The sequence below is a fragment of the Lates calcarifer genome, linkage group LG7_2 (genome assembly GCF_001640805.2).
Source record: "Lates calcarifer isolate ASB-BC8 linkage group LG7_2, TLL_Latcal_v3, whole genome shotgun sequence".
NCBI lineage: Eukaryota > Metazoa > Chordata > Actinopteri > Centropomidae > Lates > Lates calcarifer.
In genome coordinates this window covers 426,389-448,533 of record NC_066854.1, presented here as the reverse complement: position 1 = coordinate 448,533, position 22,145 = coordinate 426,389, and the positions used below count along the sequence as shown (strand labels likewise).

The 22,145-nt window shown below is 42.6% G+C and overlaps 4 protein-coding genes across 56 annotated transcripts in view; 1 reads left to right on the top strand and 3 right to left on the bottom strand.

Moving 5' to 3' along the window:
* Positions 1-386: 386 nt before the first annotated feature.
* Positions 387-6,629, bottom strand: LOC108873217 (solute carrier family 22 member 13). 2 transcript variants are annotated; one of them, XR_007808986.1, is made up of 10 exons: positions 5,859-6,629; positions 4,863-4,960; positions 4,625-4,779; positions 3,517-3,685; positions 3,330-3,432; positions 3,085-3,230; positions 1,859-2,070; positions 1,515-1,623; positions 1,194-1,441; positions 387-773 (listed from the first exon to the last, which is right to left on the bottom strand). XR_007808986.1 is itself a non-coding variant. In XM_018661351.2 (10 exons), the coding sequence occupies exons 1-10, from the start codon at positions 6,342-6,344 to the stop codon at positions 665-667; spliced, it is 1,839 nt and encodes a 612-aa protein (XP_018516867.1). In that variant the 5' UTR covers positions 6,345-6,629; the 3' UTR covers positions 387-664. The 2 variants fall into 2 exon arrangements, 1 of the variants encoding a protein (XP_018516867.1); XM_018661351.2 differs by having other exon boundaries at positions 1,194-1,445.
* A 123-nt stretch (positions 6,630-6,752) lies between these two features.
* On the bottom strand, positions 6,753-8,737 carry LOC108873221 (uncharacterized protein C1orf115). The gene is made up of 2 exons (XM_018661358.2): positions 8,464-8,737; positions 6,753-7,441 (listed from the first exon to the last, which is right to left on the bottom strand). The coding sequence occupies exons 1-2, from the start codon at positions 8,677-8,679 to the stop codon at positions 7,301-7,303; spliced, it is 357 nt and encodes a 118-aa protein (XP_018516874.1). The 5' UTR covers positions 8,680-8,737; the 3' UTR covers positions 6,753-7,300.
* Positions 8,738-9,748: 1,011 nt separating this feature from the next.
* LOC108873216 (uncharacterized) overlaps positions 9,749-22,145 on the bottom strand; it is a 46,870-nt gene continuing 34,473 nt past the window's right edge. For 5 of the 50 annotated variants that reach the window (XM_051065784.1, XM_051065790.1, XM_051065775.1 and 2 more), the window contains 14 exons: positions 16,509-16,574; positions 16,410-16,475; positions 16,041-16,376; positions 15,170-15,967; positions 14,558-14,604; positions 14,356-14,458; positions 13,689-14,064; positions 13,088-13,142; positions 12,855-12,994; positions 12,672-12,775; positions 11,845-11,899; positions 11,669-11,754; positions 11,470-11,583; positions 9,749-10,071 (listed from right to left, as the gene is read on the bottom strand). In XM_051065784.1, the coding sequence (XP_050921741.1) occupies positions 10,036-10,071; positions 11,470-11,583; positions 11,669-11,754; positions 11,845-11,899; positions 12,672-12,775; positions 12,855-12,994; positions 13,088-13,142; positions 13,689-14,064; positions 14,356-14,458; positions 14,558-14,604; positions 15,170-15,967; positions 16,041-16,376; positions 16,410-16,475; positions 16,509-16,574 (2,382 nt within the window). In that variant the 3' untranslated portion in view covers positions 9,749-10,035. Of the gene's footprint in view, positions 10,072-11,469; positions 11,584-11,668; positions 11,755-11,844; positions 11,900-12,671; positions 12,776-12,854; positions 12,995-13,087; positions 13,143-13,688; positions 14,065-14,355; positions 14,459-14,557; positions 14,605-15,169; positions 15,968-16,040; positions 16,674-16,806; positions 17,014-18,156; positions 18,254-22,145 lie in introns of those variants that run through there. The other 45 variants (XM_051065774.1, XM_051065776.1, XM_051065777.1 and 42 more) reach the window with 37 other exon arrangements.
* The window catches only part of LOC108877189 (NLR family CARD domain-containing protein 3), a 46,380-nt gene continuing 43,491 nt past the window's right edge, over positions 19,257-22,145 (top strand). Inside the window, exons 1-3 of one of the 3 annotated variants that reach the window (XM_051065767.1) lie at positions 20,842-20,919; positions 21,033-21,161; positions 21,286-21,405. In XM_051065767.1, the coding sequence (XP_050921724.1) occupies positions 21,103-21,161; positions 21,286-21,405 (179 nt within the window). In that variant the 5' untranslated portion in view covers positions 20,842-20,919; positions 21,033-21,102. Of the gene's footprint in view, positions 19,273-20,060; positions 20,148-20,841; positions 20,920-21,032; positions 21,162-21,285; positions 21,406-22,145 lie in introns of those variants that run through there. The other 2 variants (XM_051065766.1, XM_051065764.1) reach the window with 2 other exon arrangements.

The window sequence follows — 22,145 nt, the reverse complement described above, 5'->3', positions numbered from 1 at the left end:
TATGTGGTAAACATAAAAATAACACCAAAATGTCTATTAAACATTTAAAATTATGTTAAAAATATTCTCTGCATCGGGGATTTAACATGTTTAAATCAGATTTATCTTCAGACTGATGAGAATCAGTTCCAATCTAGTTTCAACTCTGTAAAAGTTGTGCTAAACACCTCAATAAGTTTCTAAAAGATTTTAAAAATTTAAAAAATAATCTTATTCAAAAGCTGCAGTTCGTTGTTTGTCCTGCAGAGGGTGCTGCTACTGTAGGAATGAAACTGAATGAAACCAAAACACCAGAGGAAGTAAAATCCACCAACCAGCTCCTGAAAAGCTTATTAATTAACATGTTACTTCTCATTTGTTTAATCTACACAAAAAAACAAAGTATAATAAACGATGACGAGTTCAGTTTATTTTTACAGTGATGAAAACAGAACAAAATGATAACAAAAATACAATATGAGAATAAAACACACAACGTCTTTAAAAGTCATAAAAATCCTCCAACGTCATCTGAAGGGGAAGTTTAATCACTCAGGAAGTATAAAGTATAAGTGTAGCTTCATTCTCTCCTGATACAAACTCACTCTCCCCTCTGTGTTTTGGTCTTTAATTCAAACCAGAACTAAAATTCAACCTGTTCATTACAGTTAAAACAAACTAAGACTCAGACTGTGTGTGTGCACATCAGTCCTGTGTGGGTGCTTGCTGTGTTTGTGTCGTCTTTCTCTGCAGGGAGGATCTCTGTTTTCCTGGTTTGGCTGCTCACCAGCTTCCTGGAAACACACACACACCATTATAAATCAACATAATGATTCACTCTGCAGCTGTTAATGTGTGTGTGATGTAATGTATTTTCTTCAGACGCTCTCTGAACATGTGACCTTCTGGTTTAAGGTGTTCAAAACTGAATTGTGAGGCTGCAACGTGACTGAAGGTCTCTGGCAGCAGCAGCAGTAACAGCTTGATCAGTAGCTCTGCGTGCTCTGGTTCTTGCATAATAGTCTGAATATGTCAGTGGATTTACAGAAGCAAAGCTTTTGTTAATCCACTGATGCAACTGTAAAAAGGTTCAGGTGTGATGCTGAACAAAATCAGCAATTTCAGAAGCAAATTACCAAAGAAAACAGTGACAGTTTGGGGAAATGACTTTCAAACAGGCAACGTCTTGGCTTAGAGCATGTTGAGTTTCTCACCGTGTCCCCCAGAGGGCGCCCATGCTGGGTGGGCGGGGCTGAGGCTGCCTGTCACAGTCCTCCACTGAATCGGGGAGCGGCACGCCGCTGGTCTCTGGCAGCAGCAGGCACAGGCCGCAACCTACGATCGGCCCGCTGCTGTACACAACCATGGCGGCCAATGAGATCGCTCCGTTGGGGTTGGGGGGGACGAGAGTGTTGACCAGACAGCCGAGGCGGAAACACAGGTTGACCACGGACACGCACCGCTGTCTGGATCATAATGACACTGGTTACATGATGAATAAAGCAGTTTAGAAGAGTGTGAATGTGACTGTGTACCTGACCACAGTGGGGAACAGCTCGATGCTGTACAGTGTAGAGATGAAGGTGGCGGCCAGGATGCAGAGTTTTCCCAACAGAGCCAGACTCATCACCAGAACTGGCTCACCTGCACAAACAATAAATATTCAGTCCCACTAATCACTGTAATCTGTATCTTTCAGTCCTGTGTATTCTCAGCTGTGACAGTGTTTGGGTTTTGGGGTGTTGATCAAACAAAGTTACAACCTCAGATACAGTGGAGCAGCTTCCAGAAACTTCAGAGACTGTCCCTGAGTAATGTAGAGGTTAGTTCGTTGGCCTGGTTAAAGGCATAGTTTAGTGTCTCCACTATGTCTCCTCACCGTTGTATCTGGACAGCAGTAACGACAGGAAGCAGGCGGCTCCGCTCAGGAACAGAGCAAGCATGCTGATTGGCCGACGCCCCAGCCGAGCCAACGGGACGAGCAGGCAGGGAGCTTCTGATAGGCCGGAGAAGAACTGGGCGGAGTAGACGCCAACGCCGAACGAGCCGATGTTCATGCAGATCCCAAAGTACGTCAGGGCTGACGCTGCACTGCAGAACAAGGTTCACACATCAATCAACACGACCGCTGTATAATTAACACATTACATCGTTTTTTTAAAATCTGTGTTTCTCTACGTTTTTTGCATTGATTTACAGGTTGTTAACATCTGATGTGTGGACTGGACAAAGCGTTCGTCAAACCATTGTACACTCTGGTAAGTCTTGTTATTACCTCACTGTTATCTGTCTGTCTGTCTGTCTGTTTGTCTGTTTGTTGGCAGGATTAAACACAAACTACTGATCCATGTCACTGTATGAATGTGAACAGTTTTCTCTGAAGTCAGGTGGATGTTGTTTGGACACTGGTCCTGGTGGAGCTCTGTGCTCTCCCTCTGGTTTTAGTATTTATTTACCTGATGAAGCTTGAGACTAATTCTCATCTGGAAGATGAAAACGACGTATGAACCTGTAGTTGAGCCAAAACTTGCATAAGCACTGTACCAGTTAGAGGTTTACTGTTTGCTCGTAATGTTTAACTGCACATGTACACATTCACTGTAGTCTGAGTACGTACTGTAACACAACACAAGGTTCAACAGAGGCTGATTCACGTTAAAGAAACAAGACAAATAATAAGTCAGACATAGAAGACTTCATATCACTGATGGACAGAGCAAAGAGAAATGTCGCTGACTGTCTGTCGACCTTTTTGTTTCTCCAATAATCAAATCTTCATCTTTCTTCCGATGAACTGAAACCTTAAACAGGTGGTTAGGTCTCTCAGATCAGTTGGAAATGAAGATTTCCTTATTTAACCTGTAGATTTCTCCATGAATTCAGTCCCAATGAAAACAGTGAGACTGTTAGATGTTACTGCATCGCTTCCACCAAAGAGTCGATCCTGAGTCAAAGAGGACGATACCCAATTTCATGAAACACAGGAGCCTGTGCAGATAGGTTGACAATGATGGACACACAAATCTGATCTAATACTCAAATACTAATTAATAACTTGTTTTTTCGTGTTATTTTTATTTCCTCACACACAAACCTGTGTGTTACCTCAGGTAGCTCATGATGAACAGTCGCAGCAGCACGGTCGGGTGTCTCAGGTGGATGATGTCACTGGGGGCGGGGCCTCCAGGTGGTGGTTCTTCTTTCTGAGCCTCGGTGGATTTCTGCAGGTCAGACCACGCCGACTCCAACAGCTGCACACACACACACACACACACATCAGTAATCAATCCACTGATAGATTGATCACCGAGCAGAGGATTAAAGGACCAGTCTGATGTTTGTGTGTTTACCAGGTCCAGACGCTGTTTATCTGCAGGGCTGTTGCTACGGTAACGGTCCAGAACATCCGTCCTCCTCCTTAACAACAACCAGCGAGGAGACTCCGGGATCGAACTTGAAAAACAGAAAAAAATCCTCCTGTTTAACTCGCTCCACAAACCACACGAGTCAGACAGGTGGACAGGTGTGTGCACCTACAGGCAGAGCGGCAGACAGACGAGCTGTGGCAGAGCCAGCGACAGGTGCAGGTGTGTCCAGGTGGGGCTGAGCCAGGCCAGAGGAGCTCCGACCATCGTCCCCACACTGAAGCAGAACGGCAGGAAGGCCGGGGGCCAGAGCCGAGCGGCGGGGGGAGTCCACTCCACCGCTGCAACACAAACCTTTAAGGGTCAGTTCACTCAAATTCACTGCACATGGACACTAAACTGATGTTGAGCTTGGGCCTTACTTTCCTTCAGAGATAGAGCTTTTTATTAAAGAGTAAGATCCCTTTTGTTTAACTACAAACAGTTGTTTTATCACTGCCAGACTCCATTGACAGAAAACAGTGGATTTAACCAGGAGCTGCTGGAATACCACTGCCTCCATCTGTTAGTGTGTCTGTGTTGCTGTGTGGTACTTTCAGTGGAGGAAGAAGTAATCAGATTACTTTACTGACAGTAAAAGTACCACACAGTAACACAGACACACTAACAGATGGAGGCAGTGGTATTCCAGCAGCTCCTGGTTAAATCCCTGTTTCTGTCAATGGAGTCTGGTGGAGATATATAGAGATGTTTTGGTAAAACTAAAAGGATCTTTAGAATTTCTTAAGAAATACAAAGTCAACACATTTTTCCCACTAGAAGTGGAGTAAGAGATCCCAACTACTACTAATCAAATTGCCATAACATTTACTGAGAACTACCCTCCCCCCTCCCACCACAGTCTCAAGACAAAACATCATCAGTCTCTGGGGAGACTTTAGATGAATCAATAAGATGTCCTGTCCTGTAATGTTGTAGAGTTCAATGAACCCACAGAGTCTTTCTGTCCTCTCACAGATCTCAGAGCAGACCAGGTCAGAGAGCTGCTGGAAGCCATCTTACTTCATTAGCACTCAGTCTGGTCAGCATGACTTTATCTGGGACACGTGTTCTTTATCAGCCATGTGAGTGAATGTGTCCCACCGTGGTCCAATAAACCTCACCGGACAACCGGTCAACCACAGCCTCACTGAGCACGAGTACAGAACAGTACAGTAACACACCACAGCTCAGACATGAGGGAATGAATGTGTTTTGTTGTGTTGTGTTTGTGTTGTCACCCAGGCTGAAGGAGCAGATGTTGATGCAGCAGCAGCAGACGCCCGTCAGGCAGCGAACGGCGAGGAAGAGGAGCGGCTGAGGAAGGACGGCGGGCACGAGGCCGCAGAGAGCGTGCACGCACACACACACCAGCAGCACAGGACGCTTCCCATACCTGCACATCAACAAGGTATGTGTGTGTTACACACTGCTGTCTGAAACACAGTGGGTACTGTGCGATAGGTTCATGTGTTATACCGGTCAGATATCGCTCCTCCAATCAGAGATCCCAGCAGCAGGCCGACCATGTAGAGAGTCTGACCATAGGACAACCAGTCTGTCCAACCACACACTGACTGACACACACACACACCACACACAAATAAATTACTTAAGACAGACTGTTACCTCCAGAACTGTTTCTGTCCACTGTGCCTCGGGGCAAAAATGTGCTCTCGGGCCCCCACCAACCCCAAACCACCCACCCACCCCCCGAACAAACCCAGTGACCTCCACATTCTCTACAAGTGCAGACAAACACCTACATGTTTTCCCAGAGAATATTTACTTTCATGGTTTAACCTGTGCATTTAAATTCATTACCAGGTAAGGCAGTAAATCTGGACTTATTATTTCCCTCATCAATGAACGCGACACTTAAAGTATAATAATTAAAGTTATGATCAATATTAAAGCCCCAAAACATTCAGTTGGTCGTGTTATAAAGCTGCACATACGTGTATTTAAGAAGCTGTAGATTCAGTCATCAGTCGTCAACATGCACATTAACTGTCTTTCAGTTGTTTCTGTTGTAAGAAAGGTGACTAGCCTGTTAGCTAACAGAATAAATTATTACAGACTTGTTTGAAAGGTGTTTTTTTCTCTGTTGACTTTAGCTGTAGGCTAGCAGTTTCCCACTACCCCCACTCCTTGTGCTAAGCTAGGCTAACTGGACCTATATCAGTAACTGGATGCACAACCATGAAAGTGATATTCTCTCTGAGTCTGGGTGATGGCTGAAATATCTTTTCATTTAATGGTTGACAGAGACATCAACAGCTTCAGGTTGCTCATTAACACTGTTAATCTGTAGCGTTATCTGTTGGGTAATGTGTTTTCAACTGTAAATATGTGCAGATTTATAGATATTTATAAAATATCTAAACAGTATAAACGATATGTTTATAACATAAAAACTACAAACATTAAAAAGTGCTGTAACATTCCAGTGATATCGTAGTAATCACCACTCACGTCTCGGTTTGTACCCTCACTCCTCCAATCCGCTTCGCCTTCTGAAACTTCCCCGGGCTGCGATTGGTTGCTCTCCGCGTTCGACGGCAACGTTCCATGCCAGGAGTCCGGGCCGGTGCCGTTGTCATGGCGACAGTTGGCGGCGGCGATGGCAGCCGTGAAAATGTCGAGGAAGAAGAGGAAGGAGGTGAAGACGAAGACGAGAGAGAGACGCCAGTAGACGGAGAGCTGCAGCGGAGACATGACCGTCCTCATGTCCTGGACAGGTCTGTGGTTCCTCACGGCCTCTGGGTCTGTTTGAATGTCAGGATGAAATATTGAGGAAGTTTTCACGGGCTGCCCATCGTGTTCCTGGCTCCTCTGAGCTTTGGACTGTTTCTGTGGTTGAACAGCTGCTGCTGTCACCAGGATACTTGTTGACCAGACTGTCAGACAGACAGACGGACACACAGCCACAGAGGGTTCAAATTTAAAGTGAACTTTCATCTACATGTTGTCTCCCCGCCTCTTCTCCTCATAAGGACAGAGAGGAGTGGAGTATTTTCAGCACGGACACACAGCGACACCGCGTGGACGTGTCATGTATCACACCGTTTAAAAATAACAAAAGGAAAAGGAAGGAGATGGAAAAGAGGAGGGTGTAAAGGAAGAGGTAGCATGGAAGTAGGAAAAGAAAAAGGAACATAGAGAAGGAAAGATGGAGATAGGAAGTGAAAAAGAAGGAGGTAGAGAAGGAGAGGAGGAGGAGGAGGTATGGAAAGAAAGAATGGTAGAATAGGAAAAAGGTAGCACAGAAGAATGAAGGAAAGAAGACAAGGAGGTCTAGAGGGAAAGATGGAGGGATGGATACACCTGGATCTGAATTATTTCTAAAACATTTGAATCAACATGGAATGAATTTAATATTCAGTTTATTCTCTAAAATCCACTAAAGGATGAATATTTTTTACATTTGCAGAAAAAACAAACAACAAGATTTAAAGTTAACTGGATACATCGTATATGTTGTTAATATATAATATTAAACAGGTGTTTCAGACACAAAATCTCAGATTATCAATACAATGTACAAACTACAGGTAAACACAGTTATGTAAGAGTTACTGTCACCAACAGTAGAAAGTATAAGAACTGTTTTTCTAACAGGTACATGAAGGTTTTTTTCTTTGAATGTTGAGTTCAAAGTTAACTTTGAATATGTTGTAAAATCTGTATAATTATTGCAGAATTCTCCATATTCTGTCCTCTGAACAAAACTAATTCCTTCATCCTCATAAACAACAGTTTAAGTTTAAACAGTCAGTTTAACCAGTGAAATAACAAAATAAACTCTGTAATTCATTTATTCTTCAGATTATTTGACCAAAAGCCAAACTCCAGGAACAGGACCAGAGGCCAAAGAAGTCTGGGGCCCTCCTTTAAAGTCTCTATACTCAATCCCATCATGCTTTGCTGCCAGACGCTCGGTTGACCTCCGTCACCACTGTGGACATGGCTGAGAGAGGCGTGGAGTAGGTGGACGCCATGTTCTGTAGCCCGGCCATCAGACAGCGCCAGCTGAAACGCAGCGCCTTCCCAATGTTCTGCCAAACAAACACAGTTAGAGGTTCAATTCCCTGTCACAGAGCAAGGCACCAGCACTGTGTGAGAGAGGGGTTACCTTCAGAGTATTTGCTCACTGAGACATGATGGGAGTGTTACAAGGCTAAAGGCTAAAGGAGATGTGGTAAATTCCTGACAACAACAACATCTCAGGAAAGACTTGAGACACGTCAACAAACTGTTGCTGAGATATACTCTGGTTTTTACTACAGAAACATGACACTACAAAACAAGCTGTTTACTACAGAGTTCCTCTTGTACAGAGGCCGTCACTCGTCCTGATGATTGACATCCAGTTCAGAACCCATGGAACCTCCTGCTCATCAGCTCCTGACAACCGCTTTAGGACTCATAAAACTTAACATAATAATGTGCCTGAAACCACCAGAAAACTTGAAGCTCTTGTAGAGAGTCCTCAGTAACTGAATGCAAACAAAGATCGTCATCATTTCCTCTCAATACAAAATGGTGGAATACATTGATTAAAGGTTCTTTCCTGTGGTGCTATGCGCACCTGTTCTCTCTGTTTATTATCGGTGTGGGCACGTTGATAAAGTGATCTCTGCTCCAGTGTGTTGGGGTCAAAGGTCAAACTCACTGTGGTTGAGTCAATGTTTAACAGCAGAGCGGTCGAGCCTGCAGCTAAATACTGTTGTAATGTTGGAGAATTTAACCCTTTAATCAGTTTCATGTCTTTGACTCTGTACATGTGTGTGTTTCTGTATAGGTTATACATGCTAAGTTTAGTTCATTGAACTTTAACATTAATTATTTTTCTAATCTAAGATTAGATACATCTTTTAATAATCTGATCTTTTTCAAATATATTTAAATTTTATCAATGGATTTTTATTTTTAATTTAATTGTATATTACATTTTGAATTCTTATTTCTATATTATAAATGTCATATTTTTACATTTGATGAAAGATGATATTAAATAATATTATTTATTTTTATTTGTATTAATTTGAAATAGGAATTTGCTCACACCTGTTCTTACCTTTCTGTACTTTTTATACTTCTTCTTCTTCTTCCTCTTCTTCTCCTCCTTTCTCTTCCTCCTCTCCTCCGGTGTCTCCTCTCTCTCCTCCTCCACCTCCTCGATCAGAGGTTCGTATCTGTCCGGCAGGACGGAGAAATAAACCTCTTTGGAGGTTTTCTGTTTCTTCCCCCCCGGAGGAGCTGCTACCTCCTCCTTCTTCTCCTGCGCTCCCATCCTTCGTTTCTCCTCGTCTGCTGCTGTGGGTTCTGTCTCTCCTCTGACCTCCTTGTTTTCAGGCAGGAGGACCTTTGGAGCGAGGAGGAGTCAAACTTTATTAGTAGCCTGAAGCTGATCTCAGACACAGGAAACTCTGTGAGCTTTGACATGAAACACACTGAAGTCAGGATTAGAGGAAGAATGTGGAGATTTGTTTGGAGGTTTTTTTTGTTAACTGCAGTTTTGAAAGTTTTAAACCAAAGTTTTACTCAGGTAAAGTGTAGAAGTTTGTGCAGCAGCTGCTGTTTTTGTTTCTGTTTGTTTTACAGACTCAACACTGAAACTTCACACTGAGACACTGAGTCAATATCAAAAACTAGAAAAACGCGTCATGCAGAAAAAGTGCAGGATTGCTGGAGGCAATTTTTCTGAACCATCACATTTAGACTTTAATGTTTTTAACTGTAAAAGGCTGAGTCATAAAGTCCGTGTGATTTTGAGGATTTTAAAGGAAAAGATTTATTTTCTTTTAGGTGAATATCAAGCTCATAGCTGGAGTCAGGACGTGGTTAGCTTAGCTTAGCATAAAGGCTGAAAACAGAGGGAAACTGTTAGCTTGAGGTCTGCTCTTCCTGGTTTAGTTTTGGTAGTAGTGTAGTGTAAGTCAGATAGAAAAAATAATCTGCAATACCCCTGAAGTTTACATCAGAAATGACAGAGAGATGTGAAGAGCTGCAGTCAGACAGGAAGCCTGAGGCGTCTCATGTTTGCTTTTCTTTCTCTTTTTTTTCCAGGCAGTAATAAGTCAAGATGTGTTCAGCTCTGAGACCCAGAGGGAGAAGACTGAGAAAAAAAAGACAGGGAGGATTAAGGAAGGAAAACAATATCCCAACATACCTGAAGCTGCTGTCTCACAGTCTGAGAGAAAACACATCAAATATGATTTTCTGCAACAAGAAACGTAAACAGTTCTGAGCATAAACACCATACAGAGGTGTTTATGTCTTCATTTTGTGTCTGTCATCTAATTATCATTGGAGAGGCAGAAAAGAGAGGTTTAATATTTTAAAAATGGAGACAAAGATGCTTATTGGTGCAGTTTTCCTTTAATGTTCAGTTCATCTAAATAAGTTTTTAATAATGCAACAACATGGCTTCAGATATCAAGAAAGCAAACTGGGAATAAATAGATGTGCGATATATGTGATTATGTTAAACATTATTTAAAAGAACTGGTTTAAGGATTTAAGCACTAAACTTGTAAGTAAACTCACAGTTTTTGCTGTTTTAACCTTAATAATAAAACCTGTTTGTTTGTCTGTGTGTGTTCGTGTGTGCCAGCAAGTAGTGTGTAGCTCCAGTCCAGTCCTGAGTTCATGATGCATTGTGAGATCTTGATGACCTCTGACCCTGGGGACAAGAAAAGAAGATAGGTGAGTCTTTGTCACCATTGTCACATAAATACACCGTCATAAACCTAATCAGGTTATTGATCAATAACCAATGACTCATCAGTTACTTTCTGCTCTGGAACAAAACCATTGTCTTGGCTTGGGGCTTGACTTAGGACCTGATCTATGATTTGCTCATCTTGACTTTGCTCTTGTTCTGCTTGACCTGAAACATTTGATGACATACTGTGTAAAACACCAGCCTGAAAGAGGCTGAAAAACAAACCAGCTGAATAACATGGAACAAAGTAAAGAACAGTTAAATGAACGCTTTCCTGATGAGCTTTATTTAGTTACTCTAATCTGACAAAATCAAAAACTAAACTGAAACCAGCTCACAGGAAGTCAAAGTGGATCAGACCGATGGAAATCTGAATGACATACATAATAAAGCTGATTAAAAAAACTACAAAGTCGACCAAATTCATCTAAAAGAAACTGACAACACGGAAAATTAAAGTTGACTCACTGAGGTCTGACCACACAGACACACACTGGCTATCTGAAATGTCAAGTCACAGTTTGTTCAGAAACGTGACGACTCTGACAGGAAGTGTGAGTTCAGTGTGCGTTTCAGAGTGTGTATTTTGTGTTTCGGTGTGTGTGTGGAGTGATAACAGGAATTTGGTTTCAGTGGTTTTTATTCATTCAGTCTTGAGTTTCATTTGTGTTCACACTGACTGAAGTTACTGACCTGAAACACTGATCTAACCGACTCGACTGGAACTCAAACTGTGTCTGCGCTTAGTTTACTGACTTGTTACTATGTTTAGCTGCAGTCAGGAGTTCTCATAAACACTTTGAAGCAATGTACAAACATTAAATGGTTTCTAACACGTTTTAATGAGGTTAAAAAGACATTTTAACTGTTTATTAATCTACAGTATTTGTTTGCTTATGAAGACTTGATATTATTCTGTTAGTGTTTTACTTCCTCCTCTGATGGATGTTCATAGACAGAGTTATAGTCGTTAACAAATACATTAATAAACACTTAGATCTGACTTGGAATTAGATAAGCTTGACTTAGGACCTGACTTGGGTTCTTGGTGTTATTCACTTGGAATCTGACTTTGGACTTGTTAGTCTTAAATTAGAATTTAACTTGTATCTTGTTGGTCTTGACTTGGGACCTGATTTGAGACTTCATGGTCTTGACTTGGGACTGATTAGACATGACCAGCAACTAACCACTGACCAAATATTTATCATCTAAATTTTTACTTTCTCACCTAAACCAACTCTAAAAACATAATAATAGATGTAGAAGGAAAATTTTGTCAAATCTGAAGTTTGCATCATTTGGACTGATTGCGGACGGTAGCCCACATTTTCTCAGATATTAACGGTTTCTTACATTTGCGTTGGGCAGAGTAACGGTCAACCCAGGCGGGGTCCTCACATTCAGGTTCAGTTTCTTCTTCCAGAGATAATAAAACTCCACACACTGGGAAAGGGACTTGGTCTGAACCTGAACACACATGATAACAGATTATAGGTCATTTAAAACTGTAAAACCAGACTGAGCCGGTGATTGAACAGGAAATAAAACTCACAGCTCTCTGGACACTGCTGAAATCTTTATGGTGGAGCTGCAGGGATTTAACCAGCATCCTCGTCTCGGCTGCACTCCAACTGAGACCTGTGATATACAATCAATACACTATAAATTTCTAACTCTTGGTTAAATCTGTGAATCATGAAACATTAATTTGAATACATGGATGTTGACCTGTGTGGTTGTTGTTGGAGGTTTCAGCGGTTGAAAGAAGCTTCTCCACCGTCAGCTAGAAAACCAAAACAACAACTGACATTAGTGTCACATCGGCCATGTGTGATTTGGAAAACTAAAGCAGGTTAAACAATTAGCTATGTCCACAGTCTGTGGACATATCAGATAACAGTTTGTAAGGATGCTGTTTTCCTCTGGGCTGGTACCTCTGTGCACCAATAAGAATTCAGCAGCATTCATAACTGATCTCACGACATTTGGTGGTTTGTTTGGTTACAGTTATTCAATCTGATCAAACCACATCCACACAATTCTGATGCAGCAGATTGACTGATGCTTGTTTAGTCTTGGATTATTAATGTTCTAGAGAAATATTTGACTCATTGATTTGAGGCTCAGGTGTTTTAAGTAAAGAGATAGAGTTGTGACATGGATAGCCTAGTTTAGCCCAAAGACTGGATTCACACATGAGGTCAACAGTGCACCTAGTAACGCCTCTAAAGTTCACAAATGAACACACATCGTTTGTTTAATCTGTTTTGGGCGTACGTCTTTTTGAACAACAGTCGGTGCAGTGACAGTGTGCAGCATCCTGATGTCTTCATGTCACCTTGAGGTTGTCGCCATCATCCCAGTACAGAAACCAAAACCAAACCCAGTCCTGTCTGAACATAACGGAGTTCTTGTCCGTAACCCTCCCTAAAACCACAAACTGTCATGTTTACGTTTCTGTTTGTGTACAGATCGAACAAACAAGATACAGCCTGTTAGATGTGTAGTTGTTTTAACTAAGTAAGTAAAGAATCAAACAGCCAATAAAATTTTACCAGGAAGTCTCCTCTGCACTCTGATAGGACGTGGAGGACGTACTCTGGGCTGGCCCCGCCCCCTGGCACCACACTGGATCGAGCCATCATCACCAGAGCCTCGACTGGATGAACAATGTATCAATCAAAAAATAACCAAGAGGTAATCATGATTATTGTAACGATAACTATGTGGGTGTTTACCTCTCTGTTGATTGACAGGTTTCTCCAGCTCGTCCCAGGGCGTCCACAGCAGCAGTGCATTCTGGGAGTCAGAGTGGGTGTATTTATGGTCACAAAGGGGCGGGATTTCAGCCTGGAAGCCCCGCCCTACATTGATCCTCCTGTGATTCACAGCTCAGGGTTATTAGTTGATCAGACAGAGATTACATCGTAAGAATGTGTTGTGGTTTTTTGATGAGGTAAATTTTACGTACGGCTTATTGATTCCTGATGTTAGTGTCTCCATGGCAACAAGGTCTTTGAGTCCATCTGCCAATCACAGATAAAGGACTTTAATATCACATCATGGCTGTTAACCAATCAGCAGAGGCAACATGTTTGATTAAAGCCCCTACTGCTTAGACAAGAATAATATTTTAGTTTTTACAAGATATGTAAACTTAAATGTAAATGTTCCTGGAATAATTATAAATAATTAGGTGTAAATTATTGTCATTTAGTGCCAAACCAAGTCTGGATTTTTCAGGCTGAATTAACGAAAACAATTTATAAGTTGCTAATTATGCTTTAAACATAAATACATGACATAATTGAGTAGTGAGTATATATTTTATCATGTAAAAATAAATTTGTCAGTGTCCCCTAGTGGACAAACTATGTAACTGAAACAGTTTGCAAAAAGTGAAAAAACACTTCAGAAAAACAAACTCATCAGCGCTCTCTAGTGGACAGAAAATGTTGTGACAATTAGCTAAATTATCAACATTATTTATATGTTTGTATCTGTAATGACCAGCGCAGCCTCTAGGTGTCGCCAGCAAGACTTATAACTGGTTTAATGACGTATTGACTCACTGTATGTGTTGTGAAGCTGCACAGTTTGTACTCTCTGCTGCCTCCTGGTGTTGAGGGAGCAGTACAGCCCTGGCCCCACCCTGAGGGGACACAGCATGGGTGGAGGGGTGTAGTGACCTCTGCCACCATCAACCGCTCCATCACCGCTGATAACTGCTTCACCATCACCACCACCTCCACCAGCAACAGCAGCAGCAACCGCCTCCTCTTCTTCCTGGTGCATCAGGCTGCGGTAGAGCACAGCGCCCCTGGTGGCCGGAGAGAGGCGACTGCATCTCTTCTGTCCACTCTTAGATACGCCCCTGGTCTGGACAGGCACAGAAACTGGCATCACCATGGAGGCCGAGGGTTGGACGGGCAGAGAGGAGTCCTCACCCTGGAGAAGAAAACAGACAATAAAGCCTGAACTCTCATGAAGTAGCCACAGGGGGGCAGTGTTTCCGACAGTTTATAAAAGTTATAAGCTGACATTATGGGGACTCATCTCCTACTTGTGGACTTGCTGTTCTCATCAAGGTAAAACATTACATTTTAAGGTTACGAATTAAGGTATTTACACACGGAGGGTGTTTTTTTTTAAAAGTCAAGTTTTGTCTCTGGGGATAAATGTGAGTCAATGCTAAGTCCTCCTAAGTGACAACAACATGTTTTTTGTTTTGTTGTTTACCTTCTTGATCCATGAAGCCGACCTGAAGCCGCTGTGTGAGCGCATATGACCATTCAGCGCCGGCAGACTCCTGAAATCACGCTTGCACACTGTACACAGCAGCCTGTAACACACACACAGCAGAATAGATTACATTAGATACAAGTTTCATTAATCTAGGAGGTGAAATTAATTCATACAGCACCATCTTCATCCAGGTTACCTGCAGTCCACAACCTTTGTGCTGTTTTCAGGTTGTAGCCTTTGTATCTGAAAATGAACAGTGAAGATTTAAATCAAGTTGGAGCCAACACTGGTGGTAAAATGTAATGTTTTATTTATTTTGTTTATATTTTGTTTACTAATTTACTACTCACTTACTTATTGAAGCAGTTATTTACTTATTCTTGCGTGTAACTTTGCACTTACCTGTTCTTTTAACTAATTTAATCACCTGTTTACTTATTTATGTTTGTATTTAAGCATTTATTTATGTTTTTAGTTCTTTATGAATTACTTCTGTACTTACTTTTATCACATGCACATTCTTTGCATACTTAACGATATATTTACTCAAACATTCACCCACTTATTTCCTCATTCATTTTCAAAATAACATGATCACATAGAGCCCGGGAGAAGACGTGGACATGGAAGACAAGGGAAAAAAAATCAGAAGGTTAAAATCTTTTGCAAGATCTCCAGAAAGTTTCTCGGGAACTCAGAAAAGTACATCTTTGAGAATTAATTTTTTCCTCCATGTCTGCTCCGGGGCTCTGTATGATTAGAATTAGGATTACATCTGCTAAAAAAATACTCTGTATGTCCAACTCACCCAGTTCCAGTCTTGTTGACCCTCTCCTCTCCCTCCTCCTCTTCCTCCTGTACCTCTTCCTCTTCCTCCACTCTCCTCTCTCCAGATCAGCCCAGCAGGGAGGCTCGGAGACTGGGCGGTACTGCCGACATTCTGGCCTCCTCCCTGTGGAGAAAAACCGGTCTCTGAGGACCTTGTGGTGTCGAAGAGGCCCGTCTGGTCCTGGATCGGCTCAGTTTGGCTCGGGGGAAGGCATTGGCTTGTTTGATGTTGGGGTTGCTGACCGGCATTGGAGCTCAGAGGGTAAGTTTCAGACTCGTGCAGACAGCAGCTGAGGGTTTGATCTCTGCTCAGCTGTGTGGACGTTTGCATGTGAAAACCAAATCTGTCTTTCCTGGGATGTATTTGAGGACCAGGGCTGGAGATGGCTGGGGTTTGTGGGTAATGAGGACTTGGACCAGGGGTGGTGGGACTACAGAAGGACTGCTGGGTGTTACCATCGTGGTAGCTGTCAGGGAAAAACTGGGTGTTGGAGAAGTCTTCAGTGGATGATGAGCTGAACTCCATGGAGCTCCACTTCCCCAGGGCAATCCCCCCAGACATGGAGCCCAGAGGAGAGCACTGAGTCTGGGACAGAGTCGCCTCCAGAGACCCCCAGGTATCGTGATCTGGACCAGGTGTGTCAGCATGTCCATACACACCACCGACAAGGAGTGTGTGAGCGTCCTCCAATTCATCCCCATGGTGAGTCACACCAGTACTGAACTGGTTCTGGTTCTGGTTCAGGAGATGGAGATCGAGGTGTGCTGTGGTCTGGTTCTGTTTCAGATCAAAGATGATAATCAGAGGTGGTTCTGGATCTGGTTTTTGATCTGAATACACATTGTCTTACCTGGTATGGGTAACTGTAGCTGTTGAACAGGCACGAGAGTTCGGACGGGGGTACAGGTTTGTCCCAGTTTAGTAAACCTGGATCGTGGTTTTGGCTGGAGACGTGGTGCTGGGGCGGGGTGAGGACATGAGGGGAGGTCATCTGGGAGTAAGGGAGGTGGTGAGAGGTGGTGACCTGGGCCTGATGGGGGGGGTAAGAGGGGGTCGTCTGGGACTGGGGTACATAGTGAGGGGAGGTTACTTGAGAATGGGGGAGGTGGAGAGGGGAGGAGATCTGGGGATGAGTGAGGTGAGGGGAGGTTACCTGGGCCTGAGGAAAGAAGTGAGGGGAAGATACCTGAGGAGGAGGAAGGTGATGAGGGGAGGTTACCTGAGGAGGAGGGAGGTGATGAGGGGAGGTTACCTGAGGAGGAGGGAGGTGATGAGGGGAGGTTACCTGAGGAGGAGGGAGGTGGTGTGGGGAGGTTACCTGGGGAGGAGGGAGGTGATGAGGGGAGGTTACCTGAGGAGGAGGGAGGTGGTGTGGGGAGGTTACCTGGGGAGGAGGGAGGTGGTGTGGGGAGGTTACCTGAGGAGGAGGGAGGTGATGTGGGGAGGTTACCTGAGGAGGAGGGAGGTGATGTGGGGAGGTTACCTGAGGAGGAGGGAGGCATAAATAAGTAAATTGTGCAGATAAGTTTAGTACATAAATAGGTAGGGTCATAATCAAGTCTGTAAGTAATGAAATAAATACATAAAAGGTGGTAAATAAACAGATTAATAACAACCTTAGAATGAGAATGGTTTCCATGGTTCCTGAATGACGAGAGCGAGGGCAGGGTGGAGTGATGCATTATGGGAGGAGTAGCAGACGAGGAGAATGTCCATAAGTCAGACATGTTGTCACGCACGAACACACCTGGTAACGCTGCGTGTCGGTGTGTTTATGTGCATGGTTGTTGGGGCTGTTATCAGGACGGTGTCGTCATATGAATCTGAGGGACGACACAAAGAGTCTCGTTAGTGAGGCAGAGCTCGTTAGTGAGTGCTTGTGGACACCTGAGAGTCGTTACCTATAAGCAGCTGTCATTGGAAGAAATGGGTGCCTCATAGAAAGGTCCTACATACTGTGGAGTAAACTATGGTTAACGAAGCTGCCATTTTAAACTGATGAATTATGAAAGTCAGAATTTAAGTTAAAATTTTAGATGTTTTAAACCAAACTTTTGAGATATTACTCAGTTTAATCGTGTCAAGTTAAATAAATCTAGAACTAATTTTGACTGTGATTAACGTCGTTATAAATGAAGTGTGAAGGCATGTGTGTGGGTATTTATACAGTATGTGTGAACTCAGACCATGTGACTCGAGCTGGTCTCCATCTTGACTTCAGTCTGGTCCGGTCTGTGAACGGTCCTAAGCTCAGCTCTGGAGTTTGAAACACAGCTAGCTTCACTTGCTGCTGATTTGAGGACAACTTCTGAACTCTAACGGACAGGAAGCTGCAACCTCAGTTTCCATAGAAACAGTTCTACTGTTTCTATTAATGTTCTGGATGTTATCGTGTTTTTACTGGTTTTATTGGGTAGCAGTGGAAAGTCTGACTGAACGCACTGACTACATACAGACCACACAGCAGCTGTATGTATCTATATGACTAAGTGTGAATGTGTGATAAGAGGACACTTCTAAGAATTCACACCCAGAGACGATTAAGACTCTACTTCTCTTAAAGGGACACATTCACGTTTTAAACCTGAATTTCATCTGAAAATCAACACAACTCATTTTACATTTTCTGTCGTTTCAGACGATAATTCTCTCTGGTCTGTTTCCGTCGTTTAGACTTAGACACCTAACGAGCAGGTTAAAGCTGCACTGGCATTTACAGAGTTTTACAAGGAACAAAATGTGTTTCAGAACTTCCATATTTCCTCTTTAACACGCCTATAACATTGTCATCATTTAAACCATTAAACTTCAAGTAAAGTGTATCATTAAAAACAATTTATACTCAGCTCATAGTGTTGTTATACGGTGGATACAAGTGTAAACAGTAAATAAAAACAGTCTGAGAAACAGCAGTGATCTGATATTAACGTTTAGTTTGTAATAAAATCTAAAAAATAACTTCTCACCTGAAACATCACAGACTCCGACTGACACTCACTCTGACTGTGTGTGTTGGTGTGTGTTGGTGTGTGTGTGTGTGTGTGTGTGTGTGTAGTCAGGATGTGGTCACATGTTCTTCCTCTCTCTGGTCGCCTTTACTTCTTCCTCATCACGACGAGTTTAGAGGCCGAAGAGACAGAAGAGCTCAGACAAACAAACACAACTGAAAACATCACACAGTTAAAAATCAGCATGTTTAATGTGTTTAAGTTTGTTCTTTAAACTTTTCTCAGTGATTCTTCATGAACTTCTTCCTCCTCCAACCTTTGAAAGAAGGACGTTAAGATTATTAAAGGATAAAAATGTTGTTCTTTTACTGTGTTTAATCTGTTCAGATCAGAACTGACCTTTGACCTTTGACCAAGCACCAGGCACACTTTAACCAGGCACCACTAGGCACATTTTAATGTGTTAATCAAATTAATGTACATCATTTTTGTTTAAACTGTGTTTAAAGTAAACATGAGATGTTATATTACTCAGAATATCATATTAATGGATGGATTAAAACAATCCATCCATTGGAATGGTCAGAGGATTTTAATGTCACTAATTTTCTAATAGAATCAGCTTATTATGCATCCGATTGATTATAGACCCAGAACAGTTTTAACAGTCCTTCATTTCCTCTCAGTTTTTACATCGTATGCTCTGCTCCAACAGAGTCAGTCCATTGTTTGTTTGTTGCTGTCAGGTTTTTTGCAGTGTACCCCCTGGTCTTTTATTTTGAACAGTTCATCTTTCTCTTAAAGTTTTTACAGTATACCCATTGGTCTTTTATTTTGACAGGTCACTCCTTGTGGTCATTTTTTGCATCAGGTTGCCTTTAGAAAAAATGGACATTTAAGCTTGTTCTTGTTTTGAACTAATGAATCTATTTTTATCCTAAAAGCCTGAAATCATCCAGATCCTCTGATTAAATCTGCCTGTTTGGAAACATCCTCCACTAACTTAACTCTGCAACTTATCCAAAGCTGCACCCCCTCCATGCCCTCAACACCTGACACTGACTGACACACCCTCACCTGTTAAGTTTCACTTTTACTGAACACTGTGACGCAGTTTATTTTCTCCGTCTGAAGGTAAAGTGACTTTTTACTGTTTTACTGGTGAACACCTGTCGTTACCTGAGTTACCTGCAGTTACTGAAGTGTTATTCTAATGTTATTCTACTGTTGTTTTAATGTTACTGTAGCAGAGTCAGAGCTGTAAATGTAAAGAAATGAACTCTCTCCTCCATGTTGTGTGTAAATGTGTTGTTGCTGTGGTTTTAGTTGTTGGTTTGTTACCAGAGGCCCTGACAGAAGTTTAGACAGAAAACATTAAGTCATGTTGTTATCAGTCATATTTTCCCTGTAAGAGCTTCAGCAGTTTCTCTGAGGAAGGACGAAGTGTTCAGATCCTTAAAGGAGCAGTACTGAGATTCAGAAATCCTCCTTTACAAGTTCTCATCCTGCATCCAGACGATTTCTGCTTATTTTACTCTAAAAGTCTATTAACTAATAACTAATGTGACCGACAGAGTCTGTCAGTCAGAGCTCAGCAGGAGAAGATGGAAATATGGAAATGATATTTACATTTTCAGTGTCAGTGAACTGAGTGAGTGTTGTTATACTGGATCTTTGAGGTGAAATAAATTCAGTCCCAGTTGTTGTGTGTGGAATAAAGAGCTGTAGTTTGTCTGATACAGTGGTTTTCTACAGGGAGGCTGTAGACACAGAGACAGTGTCAGAGAAACTCAGTGGATCTCAGTCCTTCTGTGTGTCAGTCAATGAAATGGTCGTCCATGCATCGAGTGTGAGCTGAGCTGCTGTTGACTGCAGCTCCATGACTCCATCTAGTGGACTGATAGTAGAAGTAGAGCAGCTGATGAACTGACTGACACCTTGTTTCCTGGTTAAAGTTTAGTTTCACTTTTACTGAACACTGTGACGCAGTTTGTTTTCTCCGTCTGAAGGTAAAGTGACTGTTTTTACTGTTTTACTGGTGAACACCTGTCGTTACCTGAGTTACCATAGAAACAGAAATGTGGCGCTCCAGTTGTTTTAGTATGTAACTGAGTCAGAGCTGTAACTGTTACAGAGCGTTTAGTCCTGAGACTCTGCAGGTTCCATCAGCTCAGACTGTCTCTGTTACTGTGGAGGGAAACCTCAGTCTGAACAGGTAGGACAGGTGAACTTATCAGGAGTTTACAGACACATTAAAACTCATTCTTATTTTCAACAGCAGGATCTGTCAGAGCTGCAACAGCTGTTGGATCAACAGGAAATGAATGTGCAGATATTTAGATCATCATCCACACAGTGGTTTTCTACAGGGAGGCTGTAGACACAGAGACAGTGTCAGAGAAACTCAGTGGATCTCAGTCCTTCTGTGTGTCAGTCAATGAAATGGTCGTCCATGCATCGAGTGTGAGCTGAGCTGCTGTTGACTGCAGCTCCATGGCTCCATCTAGTGGACTGATAGTAGAAGTAGAGCAGCTGATGGCAGCTTCCTCTGCCTCACTGCTGTCTGACTGCATTCAACTGACACTGATGTGAAAGAGGAAAGAAGAAGATCAGTGGAGGAGCAGCTGAGATTTCTCCAGGAGAAATGATTGGAGTTGATGAGCAGATGAATGATTAGTGTTTTGTGTTTTCTCAGCATGAGTGATGAGGACAGAGAGGAGGAGTCCCTCCCTCTAAAACCACTCTGTGTGGGGAACATGAGAGCCAGACCAAAGCTCAGAGGTGAGATGAGGATCTCTAACTGTCCATGACTCTTCTCCATGTCAGAGCTCAGCACTCACATCACTGCACCATCATGATTCACACTCACTGCTCTGTGTGTGTTGTGTTCAAAGCCCAGAGCAGCAGATACCACACTCCGCTGGACCTGGACCTGGACCTGGACCTGGACCCAGCTGTGTGTCCATGAAGAGCAACAAGTCAATGAAGCACCCTCTTAATTTCAGACAGTCTGTTGATGGAAGGTGAGAATTAAAAACTGACAGAAAGACTTTTCAGACTAAAAGTTAGTTGCTGTGTTTATTAAAATATTGAACATATTTTTCATCAGTTTTTATCCAACATGTGGATTCATCAGTTCTGTTTTAGTTTCAGGATCCAGCAGCAGAGACCAGACTCTCCTGAACCCAGCTGTCTGTCTTTAAAGAGCGACGAGTCGAAGGACTGGGAAATTAATTTTAAAGGTCGACGTCCATCAGCTGATCAGATGTAAGCTGTAACTGACAGTGAGACTCAGGTTATTCTAGAAAAGAACTAGTTTGTACGACGTGTTGTTGGACCACGTCTGAAATCAAAGTGTTTCTATCTGTTGTGAATGTCCACACTGGAAGGTGGAGGTAAAACTCCGGCCGTCATAGAGAGGGGGGAGACGTGATGTGGTTTAAATATGGAGATAACTCCTCCCATGTTCAGACAGTCTCTCCTGGAAGACATTCATAGTGTCCACCGCAGTCGTTCACATGAAAAGAGACAGAAACAGTTTGTGTTGATTCTCAGTGGGATCATGCAGGACTAGTAAACCTTTACCACTACAGGGAGTCGTCTGATTCACTCTTCACATCCAAAATATGACTTGATGGACCTTTAGCTTGTGTCTGTCTCTGTTGTGGACAGACATAATGTGAGCTAATTCTTCATGATTCCTCCACAGAGTGGACCAGGAGAGCTCAGAGGTTCCCAGTGGTCAGTCTGCCCAGCAGCATCAAACACACCTGGACTCCATATTTATGGTCTGTACATGGACAACAACTACTTTTACATCTGTTGTGTTGACAATAATCTCCATGCTGCACTTTTTAGACCAGTGGATTGTCAGTGTGTCCAACATGGATCTGATGTTTGGCTCCATGATTTTAGTTTGATGGAGTCATTCATATAGTTTTCTGTTCCAGCTGCTGGAGGAGAACATCGTCACTTTTGTGAAGAAGGAGCTGAAGAAGATGCAGAAG

Bases quoted from the DNA above. Each gene is read 5' to 3' on its own strand.
- LOC108873217 (XM_018661351.2), bottom strand. From the start codon at position 6,344: ATGAAAGTTCACTTTAAATTTGAACCCTCTGTGGCTGTGTGTCCGTCT. The intron at 3,231-3,329 runs GTAAACACACAA...GTGTGTGTGCAG, and splicing joins ATAAACAGCGTCTGGACCTG to CTGTTGGAGTCGGCGTGGTC. The intron at 1,624-1,858 runs GTGAGGAGACAT...TTGTTTGTGCAG, and splicing joins ACTGCTGTCCAGATACAACG to GTGAGCCAGTTCTGGTGATG.
- LOC108873221 (XM_018661358.2), bottom strand. From the start codon at position 8,679: ATGGGAGCGCAGGAGAAGAAGGAGGAGGTAGCAGCTCCTCCGGGGGGG. The intron at 7,442-8,463 runs GTAAGAACAGGT...TTTGTTTGGCAG, and splicing joins AGTATAAAAAGTACAGAAAG to AACATTGGGAAGGCGCTGCG.